The 17,485-nt window shown below is 37.5% G+C and overlaps 1 protein-coding gene across 4 annotated transcripts in view; it reads right to left on the bottom strand.

Moving 5' to 3' along the window:
• Window positions 1-17,485, bottom strand: part of ANK3 (ankyrin 3) — a 374,580-nt gene that overhangs the window by 31,303 nt on the left and 325,792 nt on the right. For 2 of the 4 annotated variants that reach the window (XM_043476898.1, XM_043476899.1), the window contains exons 14-19: window positions 13,071-13,145; window positions 9,096-9,227; window positions 7,891-8,034; window positions 4,947-5,255; window positions 4,577-4,667; window positions 1,604-1,982 (exon numbers count right to left, since the gene is read on the bottom strand). In XM_043476898.1, coding sequence (XP_043332833.1) covers window positions 1,604-1,982; window positions 4,577-4,667; window positions 4,947-5,255; window positions 7,891-8,034; window positions 9,096-9,227; window positions 13,071-13,145 — 1,130 coding nt within the window. Of the gene's footprint in view, window positions 1-1,603; window positions 1,983-4,576; window positions 5,256-7,890; window positions 8,035-9,095; window positions 9,228-13,070; window positions 13,146-17,485 lie in introns of all 4 variants that reach the window. The other 2 variants (XM_043476896.1, XM_043476897.1) reach the window with 1 other exon arrangement.

Here is a 17,485-nt window from a genome sequence, read left to right as displayed (position 1 = left end):
GGACCAGTGAACAACACTAAAGGCACAAACTCACTTATAAGAAATTTCAAAAACATTTTCTAACAGTGATTATTTTCCTTTACTGATGAATTCAGCTGCGTTTCCATCCAGGGTTAAACCTTTCATTTTCAAACCCTCTTTATGCCTTTCCCATGGTTCCCCAGTGGGCAATAGGTAGGCACATGTACACACATAGAAATACTTACTTACATTTATATTGTCATTTGATTTCAGAACTTTCCTATCAACTTCTAATGGGTTTTTGCAGAATACATTTTCATCATTAAAACATCACTATGTAGCAACTCCCTCCTATAGCTCCTCACTATAGTTTGTGGGCTCATTTTAAAAGGCAATATTCCATCCAAAGTCATATTGCTTAAATATACTGAGAGTTAACAAAAAGGCAGAAATCAATACTCAAAACAACTCTTGTCAGGAAGGAAATGAAAGAAAAGCCCGAGAATTTTACTTCCTCTCACTTTCCTTCCTAACAAGCAGGAAAGTAATTAAAAAAACAGCCTGCAGAAGGGAAAAGGAAAGGATATGATTAGTTATTAAGCTGATAATTAGCTCCTAAGTGATTAAGAATTTACTAAATATTTCTTTTTTTTTTCCTAAGTATTTCTAAATAAAGTTAATCATGGCTTCATTATTTTACAAAAGATTTTTTTTCTACCCAAAACACTGTAGAAGATCTTAAATAAACTCGATGTTTTATGAAAAACTTCAAGTACTACGATTCCAAAGATGTATAACTCTCAATCTATGTCTACTGCATGGTTCATGAAAAGACACAAAAATTGCGACAGCAAAAAGCAGTCAAAAATGTAAGAAACAGAACTGATATTAATTTTCTTATATCCATCTATGAATCATAATTTCAATTAAAATTTTTTCTAATGTCTAAAAATGCTTACCTTCAAAGAATAAAGAAATCTTATTTCTTATAAAGAAATAAATAATATAAAGGAATCATATAAATACTAAAAGCAAATAATTATGTGATGGTAAGGTTTTTAAATTATTAAAAACAAATATTAATTATCAACTTAGATATAAAAGTTATTAAAGTGATACTTTTAATGCTACATTTCTAAATGTCATCAATCAACAGTAGTATACCCACCCTTTATTCTTGGGAACTGTGTTCCTTCAATTTTTAAAAAACCCTTTCAGGCAACAGAACTTACAGAGCTCGTAGTTGGGTCACATGCTAGCAACTCTTTAAACTGTGTAAAAGAACCAGTGAGGGAGAGGATAATCATCCTCCATCCTCAAGAATGAAGACATGTCAGGAAATCTAAATCCCTGACAGAATGAATATTGGATCTTAAGATACTTACTACTTAACATCCCTGTAACTTCCCTTCTGAAAAATGGCTGAAAAGATGTTTATTCCTAATGAACAAAGGTATGACTGCAGACATTTTACTCAGTACTTTCTTTACCCCCATCATTAGTGTTACCATATTTGATCACATATTTATAATTTGGAAATAGTAAAGAATATTGGGCTCAGTGCTACAAGATTAATCAAAACAATTGAAGAGTCAGGACTCTGAGATTAAATGACAGCATAGTGGAAGACTAGATGACATACCTTTTGCTCAGACCCATTGGACCCCTCTTCTTCATGGAGGTTAAGCCTTGGCTTGCCATCTGCAGGAGAAGTCCTACTCATCTTTTTCATACTGACAGGCACACAGGGTTTAGGCTCTTCTATTACAAACTTGCTGGTTTCTTCTAGAGCCTTCTGATACGCTGCTAGTGATGATGCTGGTTCATCAACACGACCAGATCCTTGTATTTTTGGTTTCAGAGTTTCCTTTGCACTCTGTTTCCCTACATCATTTTGGGATTCTGGAAAGTAAGATTTTGTCTTTGCTTCTGTAGTGACTTCTGCATGGCTTCCATTTGCTTCAAATTTTCCAGGCTCCCCTTTGAGATAGGAGGTAATGGAATCTCTACACTGGTCAGGGCTGCAACAGAGAAAATGTGGACATTTACAATGGTAACATATGGCTGCAGATGGGCTTCAGAGGCTCTGAATTTTCAACAACCATGTTTTAAACTATTTTTGAAGACATACATGATAGAAAAGTATAAAAAATCTGGTTATTGGATTTCAAACTGTGGGGGTGTATCATGGGTGCGGGGTAAGGAGATGATATGTAGGCTCCAGGCTTCCTCTGCATTTCAACCCCCAATCTGGCTGGCTATGCTGCCACTGTTTTTGTTTTAATTGTACTTCTACAGCCCCTTGGGTTCATGGACATACCCAGAGGTCCAGACCCACCAACCTAAAAGCGGTGCTTTTCTATTATTGTCAATGAAAACACTGATGACAAAGGACAGCGTGAGCTCCTGTGATGAGAGCTCTGGTGTCCCCAAGAACCCTAGGTTCCAGTCTCTGTACGTGTTTCCAATTGTGAATCTTACTGTCATGCTTTTCCAGACATGGAATAATCATGAGAACCTTACTTGAATTATCATTTTTGTCCACTCGGGACCTCTGCTGACTCTCCTTGGTGATCAGGGTGTGGATGCTCACCTGATGCTTCTACTGACTGGGAGAACTGTTTTCCTTTAGATTCTTAAAAATCTTTCTCTTCCATTACTTTCTTTTAAATTGGCTCTAAGTTTTACTAGTTTCAATACAGACTTTATGTCTTCTAGTTTGTATATTGTTTTCAGCATCTTTGATTATTACCTGTAGAATTCTGAAGACAGCAAAAGTGGAGCAATGTTTTCTGTGTAATATGTATATTATGCATATGTATGTGTATTTCTTATAAATCAGCTTCTGAATAAACACCTTTCTCAAAAATATTAATAGCAATACTATTCCATATATTTAAGGACAGACAGTCCCAGCATACTGTAAAGACTCTATATGATAACTATATCTAACTCCTAACTATATCTAATTTCCTCTTATACAACTATAAATTATGTGACTATATCTGAACTCAGACATCAAAATTAGTACCATATCTTGTCTCCATCATCTCTTTTTTGTAGGCTGAACATAGAATTCATTGATGTTACAATTCTTCAAAAGGAGTTTTGTGAAATCTTCTTTGCAAATGTCTATACCCTCTTTGGGAATTTTTATTGAGCAAGCAGTATGAAAATGTTAAATATGATTGTAAAATAAGCTGGGTAAAAAGAACTGATGTTAGGTTTATCACTAGTTGCCACTGAAGTAAAATTTATTTTAGTCTGATGTGTGTATAAAGAAAAATAATGCTAACTATTAGTGAGAGTCTATTTGCATATTGGGTAGGCATGTTACAGGCTTTCTTTTTCAATTTATAAACCTGTTTGAGGAAAGCAGCAGTATTCTTATCTTTGAAGCGGATTACAGTGATGTTCTTAGAGCTTAGAAATTAAAGTACTAAAGTGCAAAACCTAGTGATGGTGGGGTCTGAACCAGTGTCTGAAGGACACTAGCTCTTACCTTTCTACAGGAAAGCCACTATAAAAAGAGCCAGATTCATGATTAGGGAATTATTTTAGTTATAAACAAATTTCTATCATGCCAGTATTATTGGGGGTAAAGAATTACATATTAAGTAAATGTTGCTCAGTTGTGTCCTACTCTTTGCGACCCCATGGACTATAAGTCCATGGAATTCTCCAGGCCAGAATACTGGAGTGGGTAACCGTTCCCTTTTCCAGGGGTTCTTCTCAACCCAGGGGTTGAACCCAGGTCTCCTGTATTGCAAGTAGATTATTTATCAGCTGAGTCACCAGGGAAACATATGCTGTGTTGCAAATTATATAAAATAGTCATGTAGAAAAAAGGAAGGATATATAAAATGTTGTGTTTTTCTTAGTATGATAAGGACAGATGATTTTTTTGCTTCTCTGTATTTTCTATGACAAGACATTTAAAAACAATATGTAAAAGAAATTCACCAAAATTTCAGTGATGGTTATTGCAAATGATGACATTGTACTGATTTTTAAAACCTACATTTTAAAATTTTGTTTAGTAAGCATATTTATGTTTGAAGTAAGGAAATAATATAAATGCTTATATTTCTACAAGACTTAGAATTCTGTTAATTACATTTTTTAAATGAGCATTAATTACTGGCTATGTGAAAAGAATAACAGACCAGGTAATAAAATAGAAAACAGTAGGCTTCTAAAGTAAAGGAAGTGCATCCATCTTTAGCATGTATAAAACTTTTTATATTTTACTTCAGCTAATTATCAGTAGCTTTAAAAATTATATTTGAGTTCAATGTAACTTTCCCTCTCTAGATTAGCAAAATGAACCAACCTTTCAAGGCATCTATTATCCCAAAATTGAAATGGTAATTTTAGAAAAAGAGTAACTGCTAAAAGCATTTATTTAAAACCGACTATTGGAATTTCCTGGCAGTGCAGTGGTTAGGACTGTGCGCTTCCACTGCCAAGGGCCCAGGATTGATTCCTGGTCAGGGTATCCTACAAGCTGTTTGGCGTGGAAGGATGGATGGATGGATGGATGGATGGATAGATAAATAGATAAACTAACATGTAACCTTCATTTCACTTTCGTTTTTCTGACCCAGAGCCATACCTGTCATCCAGTCGATCTAGTAACCCACCAGTTATTCTTCGAGCTTGAGCAGGGGACTCTAGGTTTCCACTTGATGTCTCGTTCTGCCAACCTGTAATTGAAGACATTTCCAGTTCTTCTTGCTGAACACGTTTAAGAATAGCCTGTACTTTTTCTTCTGTCATCTCCTCAGACTCTACTCCTTCTTTAAGTTGGATGTCCTCAAATAGAGATTTGAGTCTTTCTTCCGTCATCTCCTCATCAGGACCAGATTTTCCTTTCTCTTGCTGCTCAGAGCTTACTCCTACTTTTCTAGTCTGCTTCAATGGCTCTGCTCGTTTAACATCTTTTGGGACCCCAGCCATCCTTCCGAGGTATTGAGGATACTCACTCAGACATATATTCTCCAACTGGCTCTCATCTACATCCACTGCTTCAGGTATTTCTGTTAAAGGCATTGAGTCTTCAAGTTTGCTGTCTTCTAAGGACGTGTCTTCTGCAGTTACAACTGGAGGTCCATCTGCTGAATGTTCTATGTTTCCCTGGGAAGGCACTACCCCATCACTCAGTCTACTGGGGGTTCTAAGGGGAGATTCTATGCTAGAGAGATCACTAAAATAGTCATCTTGCTGGAAAGGGGTGGGAGGTGTGTAGTGCAACCCTGTGGGAGTTTCCAGTTCCACGTGAAGGGAAGGATAACCTATGGAAGACAGTACATTGGGACTGACTGAAATGAATTAGAGCACATCAAACAAAAACACATGGAATGACTTAAATTATATTAGTTATGAAAAATGTATGATGAATTACAGAATGTTGATAAATTTATTGGTTTAGTTCAAATACTTGTAATATAATGAAATAAAAGACTAGTGGCAAACTACAATAAAATAGAATACTAGTTAATTCAGATATAAATTGTCTCCATTGATTTTGGTAATTTTAATACAGTAACTTACATTCACAAATTTAATCCAATATAAAGTCAGCTGTCATTACGTAAGATACATTTATTCTATGGCCAAATTAATACCTTTCTATCAATACTCTTCACATGCAAAATCCACATTGTGGTGGACTAAATACAACAAATCATAAGAAACCAATTTTTATAATTACTTATAACTTATTTTAAGAACTGTACATAAGAGTGATGCTACTGAATAACTCTTACTTATTTCATATAAAATTTACAATAAAGAAAAATGAATTTAATCTTTGGAAAGAAATGACTACTAGATTTTAGAGCAGTAGCACTGTGAAAAAAATCTAGAAAGATGTTAGGAAAAGGGTTTAAAAGGCAGATAAAGCAGAAAAGACTCCATGTAAACTTTTCAGGTATCACAATGTGACAGAGATGAAAAGGTCGTGTGCGTATGGAAATCCTGGTGACCTTGTGGTAGGGGTCCACTCAGAACCAAGAATCAAATAAAGAGAAAGAAGAAATGATACACAACAGACAGGAGGAGAACCACTTGCAAAGAGCCTTGGAATGTTCATGACAATCCTATGAAACACAGAGGTTTACTAACCAGCCTAACAAAGGGGAAGGAGGGAGCAATTCCCGTGTTTTAAACCTTGCTATGTGCACTAAGGCAGTATTTTTCTCCTTCACCAGAGAGAGAAGTCAACAATGGTCTGGTCATGGTGAGGAAAGGAAGTTTCACAAAAGTTCAGCAAAGAGGAGAGACAGGAAAAAAAGGCAACCAGGCACATTTTCTGACTTATTGGTCTACAAAACTGAAGTATAATTTTTCCATTAGTCCAAGAGAATTATCAATTTAGCTTTGGCTGTAAATTCAACTTGCTATAGGTTGTGAACATTTTTTATGTTATGGTCACCCATAAACTAAAACGTTGTTGAAAATTTGTCTAAGACTACATGAGGTTTATAATCTGCACAAATAAAGTTGACTTCACAAACATTCCTAAATTTCCCTAAGAATTTTAAAAATAGGGAATGTAAAATATTAAGATATAGCAACAGAAAGTCCTTCTAAATTTAATAATATTCTAATTCTAAAATGTTAAAATTAAATGAGACTTTCAATTCCATTGAATACTTTCACTGTTTTCTGATGATTTTGTTTATTAGAACTACTTTTCTTAAATTTCCCAATAAAGAATATTAAAATATTCTATAAATTGTAGTTTGGCAATAATTCAACCTTTGATATAACACTGGTCTATCTTTATCTTGTGCGCAAGGAGTCTGGGCACCAATATATAGTCTCACCTATAAGACAAAGCCTTGAAGACAAAGCCTTTTTTCCAGGTTGTGTTGTATTTAGAAACTTAAAAAGAAACCACTTTTGACATTATTACCCACATGTTTATGTTAGAGGGATAACAAGGTACACTTTACATTTTTGACTGGCTTTAGTAAGCAGAAACTTTCTAAGAATTTTGAGATCTTTTGTCATATGTGCAGATTTGTAAGTTATTGATTATTGGCTAATTTTTCTGTTTAAAAATGGGAAAATAATCACCATATCTTTCAAAAATTGAAGTAATAGAAAAATATCCCTAGCTCCTCTTCTTGCCTCCACATAATCATTTTTTACTCAAAATTCATTATAGGAATAAATTTCCATTTATGAAGGTAGATGAACATCTTGAAAAACATATTTGTTATACTTTTCTTAATACTTTGATGAAAAAAAGCCCCAACTTACAAAATGAAGGAAAATGACAATATTAATATATAAATTAAGCTAATGTAAAGGAGGAATTATTATATTATTGACAACATCTATGCTCATTGAATTAGAAATTATGCTACCTTATTATACACAATGGATAAGGTTTTGCCAAACAAAAAATGGCAGCCTATGAAGTTAAAATAATGCTAAATAACTAAAATAGCTTTTTGAGTGATATATTAGCCTCTTTCAGCACATGCTTAAATACGTGGTTCTCAAAACAGTAATTAAGCATTTTACTTAACAATTTGTATAATAACCCACAATTTGATTTTACCTATATAGGAATAGAAGAGTCTTCTTGTTTTTTAGGTTAATGTAGAAAGTGACAAATCAACATGTTCTCTAGATATTAAATTCTCTTCCATTTGGTTATATAAAATACTTGAGATACCAACTCTTTCAGTTAACTTATGCCTTTATACCTCATTATTTGTATCTTATATAACAGACATTTATCAAGTTTGTTCTAACAGAGTGTTTGTTTGCAGACTGTGGCATAGAATAAGCTGTGGAAATGAGAAATTAAGTCAAGCAAATCACAATTTAGTTGGTTTTACATGACTACTTTGTCCTACCACACTTTCAAATTTTACCAAATATTAAGTAAATATGAACACTAAATTCAATTACCATCCACAGGGTCATGGAAAACATTGTTCTCATCTGCAAAACTTCTGGTGCCTGAAATATTTCCATAATCAAATATTGGTCCTTCTAGCAGAGTCACTATATCTATTCGATTAATTTTTGTCAAGACCGAAGTTAAGGCATCAGCTGAAAAAGGATGGAAGAAAAAAAAGGTTGAAAACCCAATTACATTATTTTGTTTTACATCCTCACAATATTCACATGAAGGCATGGCTTTCTTGACCCTCCTGACATTTTAGTTCCTCCTTACTCCAGCTCTGCAATATTCACTATTCAGAGGGCTCAGAAAGCTTGTAGTTCTGGGGAAAGATGTTAGGGTCTTAAGAAGCATTTTGTGAAGCTGTGTGTGATGGCAACAACATTCATTCCATCTTGGTAAGGTGCAGCGCAGATGGGCTTCAAAAGAGCTAGATTCTTTTAGTTATAAGGGGAACTTAATCGGGTGGAGAGGGAGGTGGGAGGGGGGATCGGGATTGGGAATACATGTAAATCCATGGCTGATTCATATCAATGTATGACAAAACCCACTGGAAAAAAAAAATAATAATAAAAATAAATAAATAAATAAATAAATAATTTAAAAAAAAGGAGGAACTTATGAAATTTTAAACACTTTCCTCCCATTAGACTGTCAAAATAGGTCACCTCTGTATTTGATGCTTAGCATTTTAATAACTTACTAAGGTCAGGCTGACACAGGCAAGCCCACAATAACTGCACATTGTTTGGGTTGGCATTTGTCACAATATAGCACCACTCTCTTTCCCTCACCTCAACAAAACTACACCACACAAAACCCCAGAACACTGGAGAGTTCTTTGCCATCACAGCAGGCTGGATGAAATGATTTGGTCCTATCCTTCTCTATTTTCCTGCACATCCATTTCTGGCCATAGCAGTAACTTCACAGTGTTTCCCATCACCATCTCATAACTGAACAGCTAGAATTATATTTTCATGTTTGATGGTCACAGAACTACAGGCAAAATGCAAAAATCCCCTACTGCTTGCTTCATAAAAAGCTCCCTAAAGACAGAAGTTTAGAATGTTAGCATGAAATCAAACAAGTATAACTTCAAAAGACTTGCAATTATTTTACGATCACTGTGGTTTTCTTAACAATAGGCTTATCTGAAATATTAGACATATGCAGTTTTGAAAGTTAAAGTAATATAGTTTCAGCATACTTGTAGCATTTTTTCCGTCTCTGGTTACCCATTTTTTTAATAACATGAAGCTTTGAGAAATTAAAGAATTTGGATTTTCCACACGTATTTGATTGATTTCGTCCACTGAAAAATTCAGTTCCCTTGCCAGTTCTGTAGAAAAGAAAAAGAGTTACTAAGATTTCATGTTATGCTTTTATCACATGTATTTTATAAAAGTAATGCTTAAATGCCACCAAAAAAATGGGGGGATTCTATAGTAAAACGCAAGTACAGCCTTGGGCATTAATCTTTATATAGTTGATTTCACAGCAAAGTAGTGCTAATACACAGGCAGTGACTTCTCTCTCTTGAGGTAATTCCTTGGTTATAATCAGATTTCCTTTGGAGATCATTTTATAAAGATTCTTAATCTGTTCAAAGAGGATATTGATAGATTCTTTTAATTTAGCTAAATTATTATCTGCAATTTGAAGCAAACTTCATATAAGATAGGTGTACTAAGTCGCTTCAGTCCTGTGCAACTCTTTACGACCCCACGGACTGTAACCCACCAGGCTCCTCTGTCCATGGGATTCTCCAGGCAAGAATATTGGAGTGGGTTGCTGTACCCTTCTCCAGGGAATCTTCCTGACCCAAGAATCGAACCCACCTCCTTTCCATCTCCTACATTGGCAGGTGGGTTCTTTAGCGCCACCTGAGAAGCCCATCTCCAATAAGATAGTTAGGGATATACAATTCATAAACATTCCACAAGAGAAGCCAGTAGGGTTTTTCTCTAGGCAATATTCATGAAATAAATCTTTTTCTCACATAATATTCTATTCTATATGCCTTCAAGTTTCATCAGTGCCGCTTGGGAGGTTAAATGATGACTCAAAGCCAGATCACTGTCTATGATACACTGCCATTTGTGTAAAAAATAAAAGGGAGATAAGCTTTCTGTCCAACTAAGTGTATCTAGCCATATACTCAATCTTGTAAATGCAGACAGTTATCCCTGGAAGGATACATATGATACGAATAGCTGCCTTGGGGGAGTGAAATTTGGGAGTCAAAGATGAGAGGGAGACTTACCTTTCAGTGTATACTTTTTGTACAATTAAAAAAATCTGTCAGATGTGTATTAGCCTTAAGTGATTAAAAAAAGTAAGAAATGGGAAAATCCATGGGAAAAGAATTGGCCAAGATTCTATCCTGCTTAAGAACCTTTCCAGCAGTTTGGCAAAATGTATTCAGAGGCTCAAAAAAGTCTATATCCTTTGGCCAACTGATTTCACTTCTAGAAATCTACGGTGACAATACACAGGGATGTAGACAATTATTTACATACATGAATGTCCACTGTAGGCTTGTCCTACTTAAAAACTGAAAACAGAGCATGCGTTGAACAAAAGAAGAGTTAATTAATGTAATGCAGTGGCTGGCAAACTGATCACAGCCTGCAGGGTGCTTCTAGAAATGAAACTACATCTTCATAGAGCAAAACTTAACCTTAATATATGGGATACACATTTTCTCTTCCTTTTACCAACAAAAGCAAAATCTGAATTTATTTCATGGTTCACTAGTGCATTGTGACTGACAGCAAAACACCATTGTAAAGTATGTGTATTAGATGTTACTTATACATTAAACCAAGATCAGAAAGAAATAAAAAGAAAATTGTGTATAAAACATCTTCAAAAAGTTTTTATAAAAAAATCAAAGTACCTTGTTACTAGTTAACAGTAGTTCTGAGGGATGGATTTAAATTTTGTCCTTCTAAATGCTAATTTTCCTAATAATCTTCATTGTGTATACGGTAATTCAAATTAGAAAAGTTAATTTTTTTTAAAGTTCCTTATCTCTTTGTGTCTTAAGGACAGTAATCCTTATTGTCCTCATTTCCAAACCATATCCTTTGTCTAGAGACTCAGTGAAGAGCAAAGACATTGTCACTGAGAATTTTACAAATTTTATGACTTTATGTTTCTTCTCTATTTTCATGTCACATCTCCAAAAGTTTACTCTGACAAACTAAGTTTTGCTTAAAGAAAATAAGCTAATAGTTATGGACAAGTAATACTACAAAACCAACATTAACTCCAGCATATTTTCAGATTATAATGTCCAGTGTTAAGATGTGCATGCATACTTAGTCGCTTCAGTCGTGTCTGACTCTTTGTGACCCCATGGACTTTAGTTCAACTCTTTGTGATTCCATGGATTGTAGCCCACCAGGCTCTCTTTCCTTGGGGTTCTCCAGGCAAGAAAACTGGAATGGGTTGCCGTGCCCTCTTCCAGGGGATCTTCCCAACACAGGGATTGAACCTGCATTTCCTGCATTGCAGGAGGATTCTTTATTGTTTGAGCCACCCGGAATATATAAATATTAATATTTTCTGTTCATACATATTTATACATGATGAATTGCTACTAACTCTTAATAGTCTGCAAAGGATTACTCAGACCCCGTTTTTTCCAGAGCTCCACTAGGTTAGGTCAGTAGCAGTGTGCCTTAGGGCAGGGCTGGGTGGAAGGAGAGGAGTCCTTTTAATGGAGAGGGTAGGTGGCGTGAGATTCAGGGCACTGGAAAAAAAATAATTGTAGGTGACCTTTTGTGCCATGATCTAGTTTCATAATCTCCCTTTTGACAGCACAGATAATTACTTCCTTGAGAATGTATGTCCCTGATAGTATGCAAGATGACTTTAAATATGACACTAATTAACATTTATGTTTAGCTATTATGTTGTTTGGCTGGGCACTAAAAAAAAAATACATACAACCTATAAAATTTAAAATTTCTCTGATTCATGTGAAGTAGGATTTGAGGGGCCCAGTTAACATCAGAATACAAAGCAGTACTGTCCAGTTGACACAAAGCCTTATCTTCATCTTAAGTGAAGTGGAATCAAGCCAAATATTCCTTTTCTAAACACTAATTATAAAAAGTTTCATTCACTTCACAGAATCCAACTATTTTTGTAAATTGAATAGATTCATTTATCTGTATATGTTTTCTGAAAAATTTAATTCAAAATTTAACTGTCATCCTTTGTTTTGTTGTTGATATAGTTATTGAAAATGATCCTTGTTTTCTATTATCACAGTGATATAATGGGTTTCCCTGGTGGCTCAGTGGTAAAGAATTCACCTGCCAATGCAGAAGACACAGGTTGAATCCCTAATCCAGGAAGATCCCACATGCCTTGGAGCAGCTAAGCTTGTGTGCCACAACTACTGAGCTTGTGCTCTGAAGCCCATGCACGCTAGAGCCGGTGCTCTGCAACAAGAGAAGCCACTGGAGTTGAGAAGCTTGTGCCCTACAACTAGAGAGCAGCCCCCGCTTGCCACAACTGGAGAAAAACGCACACAACAATGAAGACCCAGAAGGTCCAAAAATAAATAAAATTATTAAAAAGAAAAGGAAGCATTTTGGGGGGAAAAAAGTGACATAAGATTTCCTTTTAAGTAAATCTTTGAGCATAAAACTGAGTCTCCTTAAAAGTTTCAGGTAAATAAATAATATGTGTATATTATAAATAATGTGTGTATATCATAAAAATTGTGCCAATGACTCATGAATGATTAAACTTTGTGAAACCTAGGCATGGATTAGTTGAACTATTGCCTAAGAGAGCTACTCTAAGGGTATAAACCATGCTTCAACATTTTGTATTATTTAAAAACCATAGCCTTTAGGTATATTTTCCTTTATGCCACAAGATAAATCTTTCATTAGGTAAAAGGTTATCCTATGTTACCAGAAATGGCATTGTGAAGAAAGTGCTCAAATTTAAGGTAAAATAAATTTAAATTTTCTATTCTGTAGTGTACGTGCATAGAAAAGCTTTGAAAAAAACACAGTATACAAGGTATCTTCTGTAATTAACTCTGGGTATATAGAATTATGAGTGATTAAAAATGTTTTTATTCCTTCTTTAAAAAAATAATAAACTGCTTGTGAAAAAGACAAATTAAGAAATTTCATTCAGGTGTATACACACTTACCTGTCCAACTGAGTCCCAGGTGATCGGCTACTATTGCCATCCTGATATCTGTCCGTTCACATGGACTCTGTGGACCTACGATTTACAATTTCTTAATTAAAATAATCATCAAGAAAGACACGACACTGGAAAATTGCTTTTAGCAGTACTCAGATTTTACAGAGAGACTGATGCTAACACTGTACACTGAAATGTGTCCTAATCACCTACATGAACACTTCTCTTTTACATGACTCACTTGATTTTCACCTACATCAGGCCAAATGTCAAGACTACATGGATGCTCGATGTAATGAAATTCAACATGCTGGCAAGCTAGCTACTTTACAATAGCTACAGAAGTGTCGTGGGGGTGAAAACACCACGATGGCATTTCAACATCTGTGCTTTTACTTTGACAGAATCATATGCACTAGCACATTGAAAAAAAGTTGCGTATCTTGAATGACACCAATATCTTCAGCATGCTTCCCTAGCTGCCTATCGTGTTGTTGGGTTAAAAGGAAGGAAAGAAGAGTGTATAGACAGCACACACAGATGACAATGACAGAATGAGAAACTACGGTTAAGTCACTCCACAGGCAATCACAACAGGTCATGCACTAGGGTCTACAAGTTGGAAAGTGTTTACAAACTATGCTCGTTCTCCAGGATGTGAGCAGAGTGCTCGAGAGACCTGACTGCCTTCATTCTCACCAGTCCTCCTACTGCTCCTTCTCTCACTGCCGGCCTTTTCACTCTTTGATTTTAAAGGTGCTGCCTCTGTTTTCTTATCTCTAGCAGACCTCGTTGTAACCGAAGGCGGGCCACCCCGGGAAGTCTCGGACAACGACGTGTTTCTTGAGGTACTGTCTTCCTCATCGGACAACTCGGACTGCATCTTTTTGTCTTCTTCAGAGAGGCGGTCCACAAGCTTTAAGGTCTCACCACTAATTCCCTTAAAATATTCAATGGAATGTTTACACACTTCCTTAAGCTGGCTTTTCCTGACTTTAACTGTGGTGGTGGTGGTGGTGGTGGAGGTGGTGGTGGTGGAGGTGGAGGTGATACAGGTGGATCTTACCTTTACTGGCAACTTGGATGGGAGCTGTTTGGCCTTGCCTTTCTCTGGCTGCCCTTGCTTTTGTGTGGCACATGGTTTTCTAACTGAACCTGGGTTATCCCTGTGTGTGTTTTTCACTGGAATTCTGGACTTCACATCTACACATGAAGAAGTAGTAAGGCCTTTGCTTTTCTCAGACTGACTAACCTGCTTCACTTTACTCACATTAATGTTTGGCATATGATCTGGTGGGAAGAGATCTTTTGGTGAAGTGGCCTTTATGGGAAGTTTGGATTTTCGCCTAATCCCTATTGATTCCTTTGTCTTTTGCTGCTCTCCAAGAACTTTCTGTTTCTCTCTCACACAATGTCCTTGCAGTACCCCTGTCTTTTTCTCTGATGAGCTTTTCACTGGATTAGCTTTCTCTGTGGTACGAGTGGGTGCAGAATGTTCTGTCAGAACTACATGACTTGTAATGTTATCTGTCTGTATAGTGGAAGAATCCAAATTGTTGTTGTTATTAAAGTTATCTTTTTGAAAATCATGTTTTTCTTGGGGCCTAACGCCCATGTGGCTATCGGCTGTATTTGAAATCACCGTTATAGGTTCATTCTCTAATCCCTGACCACTGGTCATCACAGCGTCTGTCTTATCTGTCACTTCTCCAGGGCCTTCTTTCTTCAAGGTCATGGTGGATGCAGAAATTCCCATTTTTATAGGCGTGCGCAACTTGGGGTCAAGTTTAGAGGAGTTAGTGGCCGCTGCTGCTTTCTCCTGAGAGCCACTAGTGGATGTGCCTTCCTGACTCTCTCCGCTGGCCGGGATGCTGGGGTTGGGTTCCACTGTAGGTGCCTCTACATTTCCCTCTAGATTGGTTTCTACAGTGCTGTCCCCTGCCTGTGGCTGTGGTGTGGCAGTGACCGTACTCTTATCCCCTTCCCCCGGGTCCCCTGACTTCCCTTCAGAAGTATGCTCACCAATCTGGAAAAATTGGAGCCTCTCTTCAACAAAATCCCTCTTGCTCATGTCAATTGCACCACTGCGAGTCATCTCAAACATTTTTCCTTCATGAAATGGGAAGGGGTTAGGCTCACTAGTTGGGGTACTTTCATCAGTTGGCGTGCGGGCTGGTGTTGTATCGGGGGTGGTTGCTGGAGAGCGGTCTTCCACAGCCAGACCAAATGGCTTATTTTCATCTTCCCGTGATTTACTGTCATACACGTCATCATCTCCTCGGTTATTAGACCAGGGGTCAAAATCTAGACCTTTGGTAGCTACCGTTTTAAAAGGAGTGGCAAATTCTTCATCTACTTTGTAACTGAAGTAAGTATCAGGAAACACTGATCTGTCAGGATGTCTTCCTTCTAGTGTGAAAAACTGGGCCCCTGACTTTTGATCAGTCTTATCAGGAGTCTTTTCAGATGGAGAACTTTTAGGAGGTGGCTTATCTTCATCTGATCCCAACCTTCCCTCCTCCTCCTCAATAACTTCGAGTTTGCTTTGGCTAAAGGAGCGATCAGCTGGCTTCAGAATGCCTTCCGTGTTCCAGATATCTTTCTTCAGCTCCAGGGTCTGACTGGGGAGTTTAGAATCACTCTCAGTCAAGCCATCATCTTCGTCTTGCAGGTCATAGCCATCCAGAGAGTCGATCTCTGTGGCATCCGTATCATGAGAGAACTCTGCCGTGGTGGCAATGGAACACTCTGTGATGGACTGGTCATTGTTCCCGTTCTGGGCAGCTTCATTCTGAGGTGAATCAAGGCCAAGGCCGAATTCAGTATCTTTTCCAGATCCATTTATTTCTAATTCTTTCTGGGTGGAAGCCTTTTCAGCCGAGGCTTTGGATTTTGTCACTTCTTTTTGTTCATCGTCGGCCTCCTTTAACTTGAAGGTGTATTTTTTGACTGGCACTGGTTGATAAAGGGATTCGTCATCACTGGAGTCACTGATGTCCGCCCCGGGAGGAACTGGGGAGGGTGGCTGCACCCTGATGACCGGTTCGGCCAGCTGGTACTTGTCATGCTCGTCTTGCAAACTGACTTCAATCATGTCAATCTCCCTTTCAGGAAGATAAGGATGTTTCTTATCCGACTCCATCTGGTCTGCATCCAGCGGTGGAGGAGGGGGAAATTCAATGTAGGCAACTCTGTTAGTTTTGGGTCTCTGGTTAGAGTCCTTGCTCACGTTGTTAGGCATTTCATGCTCGACTGCAGCCATCTCCTCCACTGCAGGCTGCTTTAAGGAGGCCGATTTGGCCTGCTCCTCCTCCTCAGATTCCTCCGAAACCTCAGGAATTGGGCTGGGTTTGCCTGGTATAAAAGCTATAAGCGAGTCTGGTGTCTTAGACGTAAATTCGTAACTCACTTCCTCTGAACTGGGCGTCTCTGGGGTTAAAGGGCTCTTCCCAGAGCTGTCTAGAAAGGAAACTTGCTCTAGAGTATCATCTTCTGGACTACCTTGAGGAGAAGGAGGTTGCTTCTGCTGTCTAGTTGTGTAAAAGGTTCCCCTGGTCTCTTGTACTGTCTTACATTCCTGACTTATGATTTTTTTTACACCTCCTTGTTGTATCTCCTTCTCATACTGCTTTCCCACCTGCACAAAACTGACATAAACAGGTAAAGTTTTTATTTCTTTCCCTCCCTCCGTTTGGGCTAGTGGTACAACTTTTTCCAATCCATCAATGGGACTGTGGTCGAATACATCACTAGAGGGCGATTCCTTTCCTGGGCTAAACTCTAGAGAATCTGGAGACTTGGTCGGGGAGAGCTCTGTTTCATCGAGAGGTGGGCATAAGCCTACATAACTCTGGTGTTTTGAAACTTTGCTGATTTCTGAATAGGTTACTTTTTCCTCTTCTATAGAATTAAAGTGCTGTGTCTCAACTGTCTCTTTAGTCATACTTGACTGGGATAACTTTGGCGACAGTTCATGTTTTGGAAATGTCGACTGCTCACAAAAACCATCGGAAATATCTGGAGCTGGTGTCCTCCTTTCCTCTGCAACCCTGACCGGGATGTGCGACACCGCCGAGCTCTCACTTCTCCTGGAAGGCTGGTCAAGAGAGCCACCTGGATGCTCCCCATCTTTAACAACATATTCCCTATATAAGACTTTTTTGGAGGGAGATTTTACAGTCATTTCCTTAATTTCTGAGAGAGAGCCATTAGTTAACAATTTGTGTTCTCTCTCAGTCACAGACAAAAACTCATCCCTCTGGTCAACAATTTTACTCTCAGGGTGACCAACATGATTTTCTCTTACATCATGAACAAGTACATGTGAAAGTTTCTCTTTCTGTGACTTATTATTAGCAGCTCCAGAACTTTCCCACGTTCTAAAGACCTTTTTGTCCCATGGTCCCTTTGTTGCTAAG

The sequence above is a fragment of the Cervus canadensis genome, chromosome 8 (genome assembly GCF_019320065.1).
Source record: "Cervus canadensis isolate Bull #8, Minnesota chromosome 8, ASM1932006v1, whole genome shotgun sequence".
NCBI lineage: Eukaryota > Metazoa > Chordata > Mammalia > Artiodactyla > Cervidae > Cervus > Cervus canadensis.
This window is presented reverse-complemented; position numbering and strand designations above follow the sequence as displayed.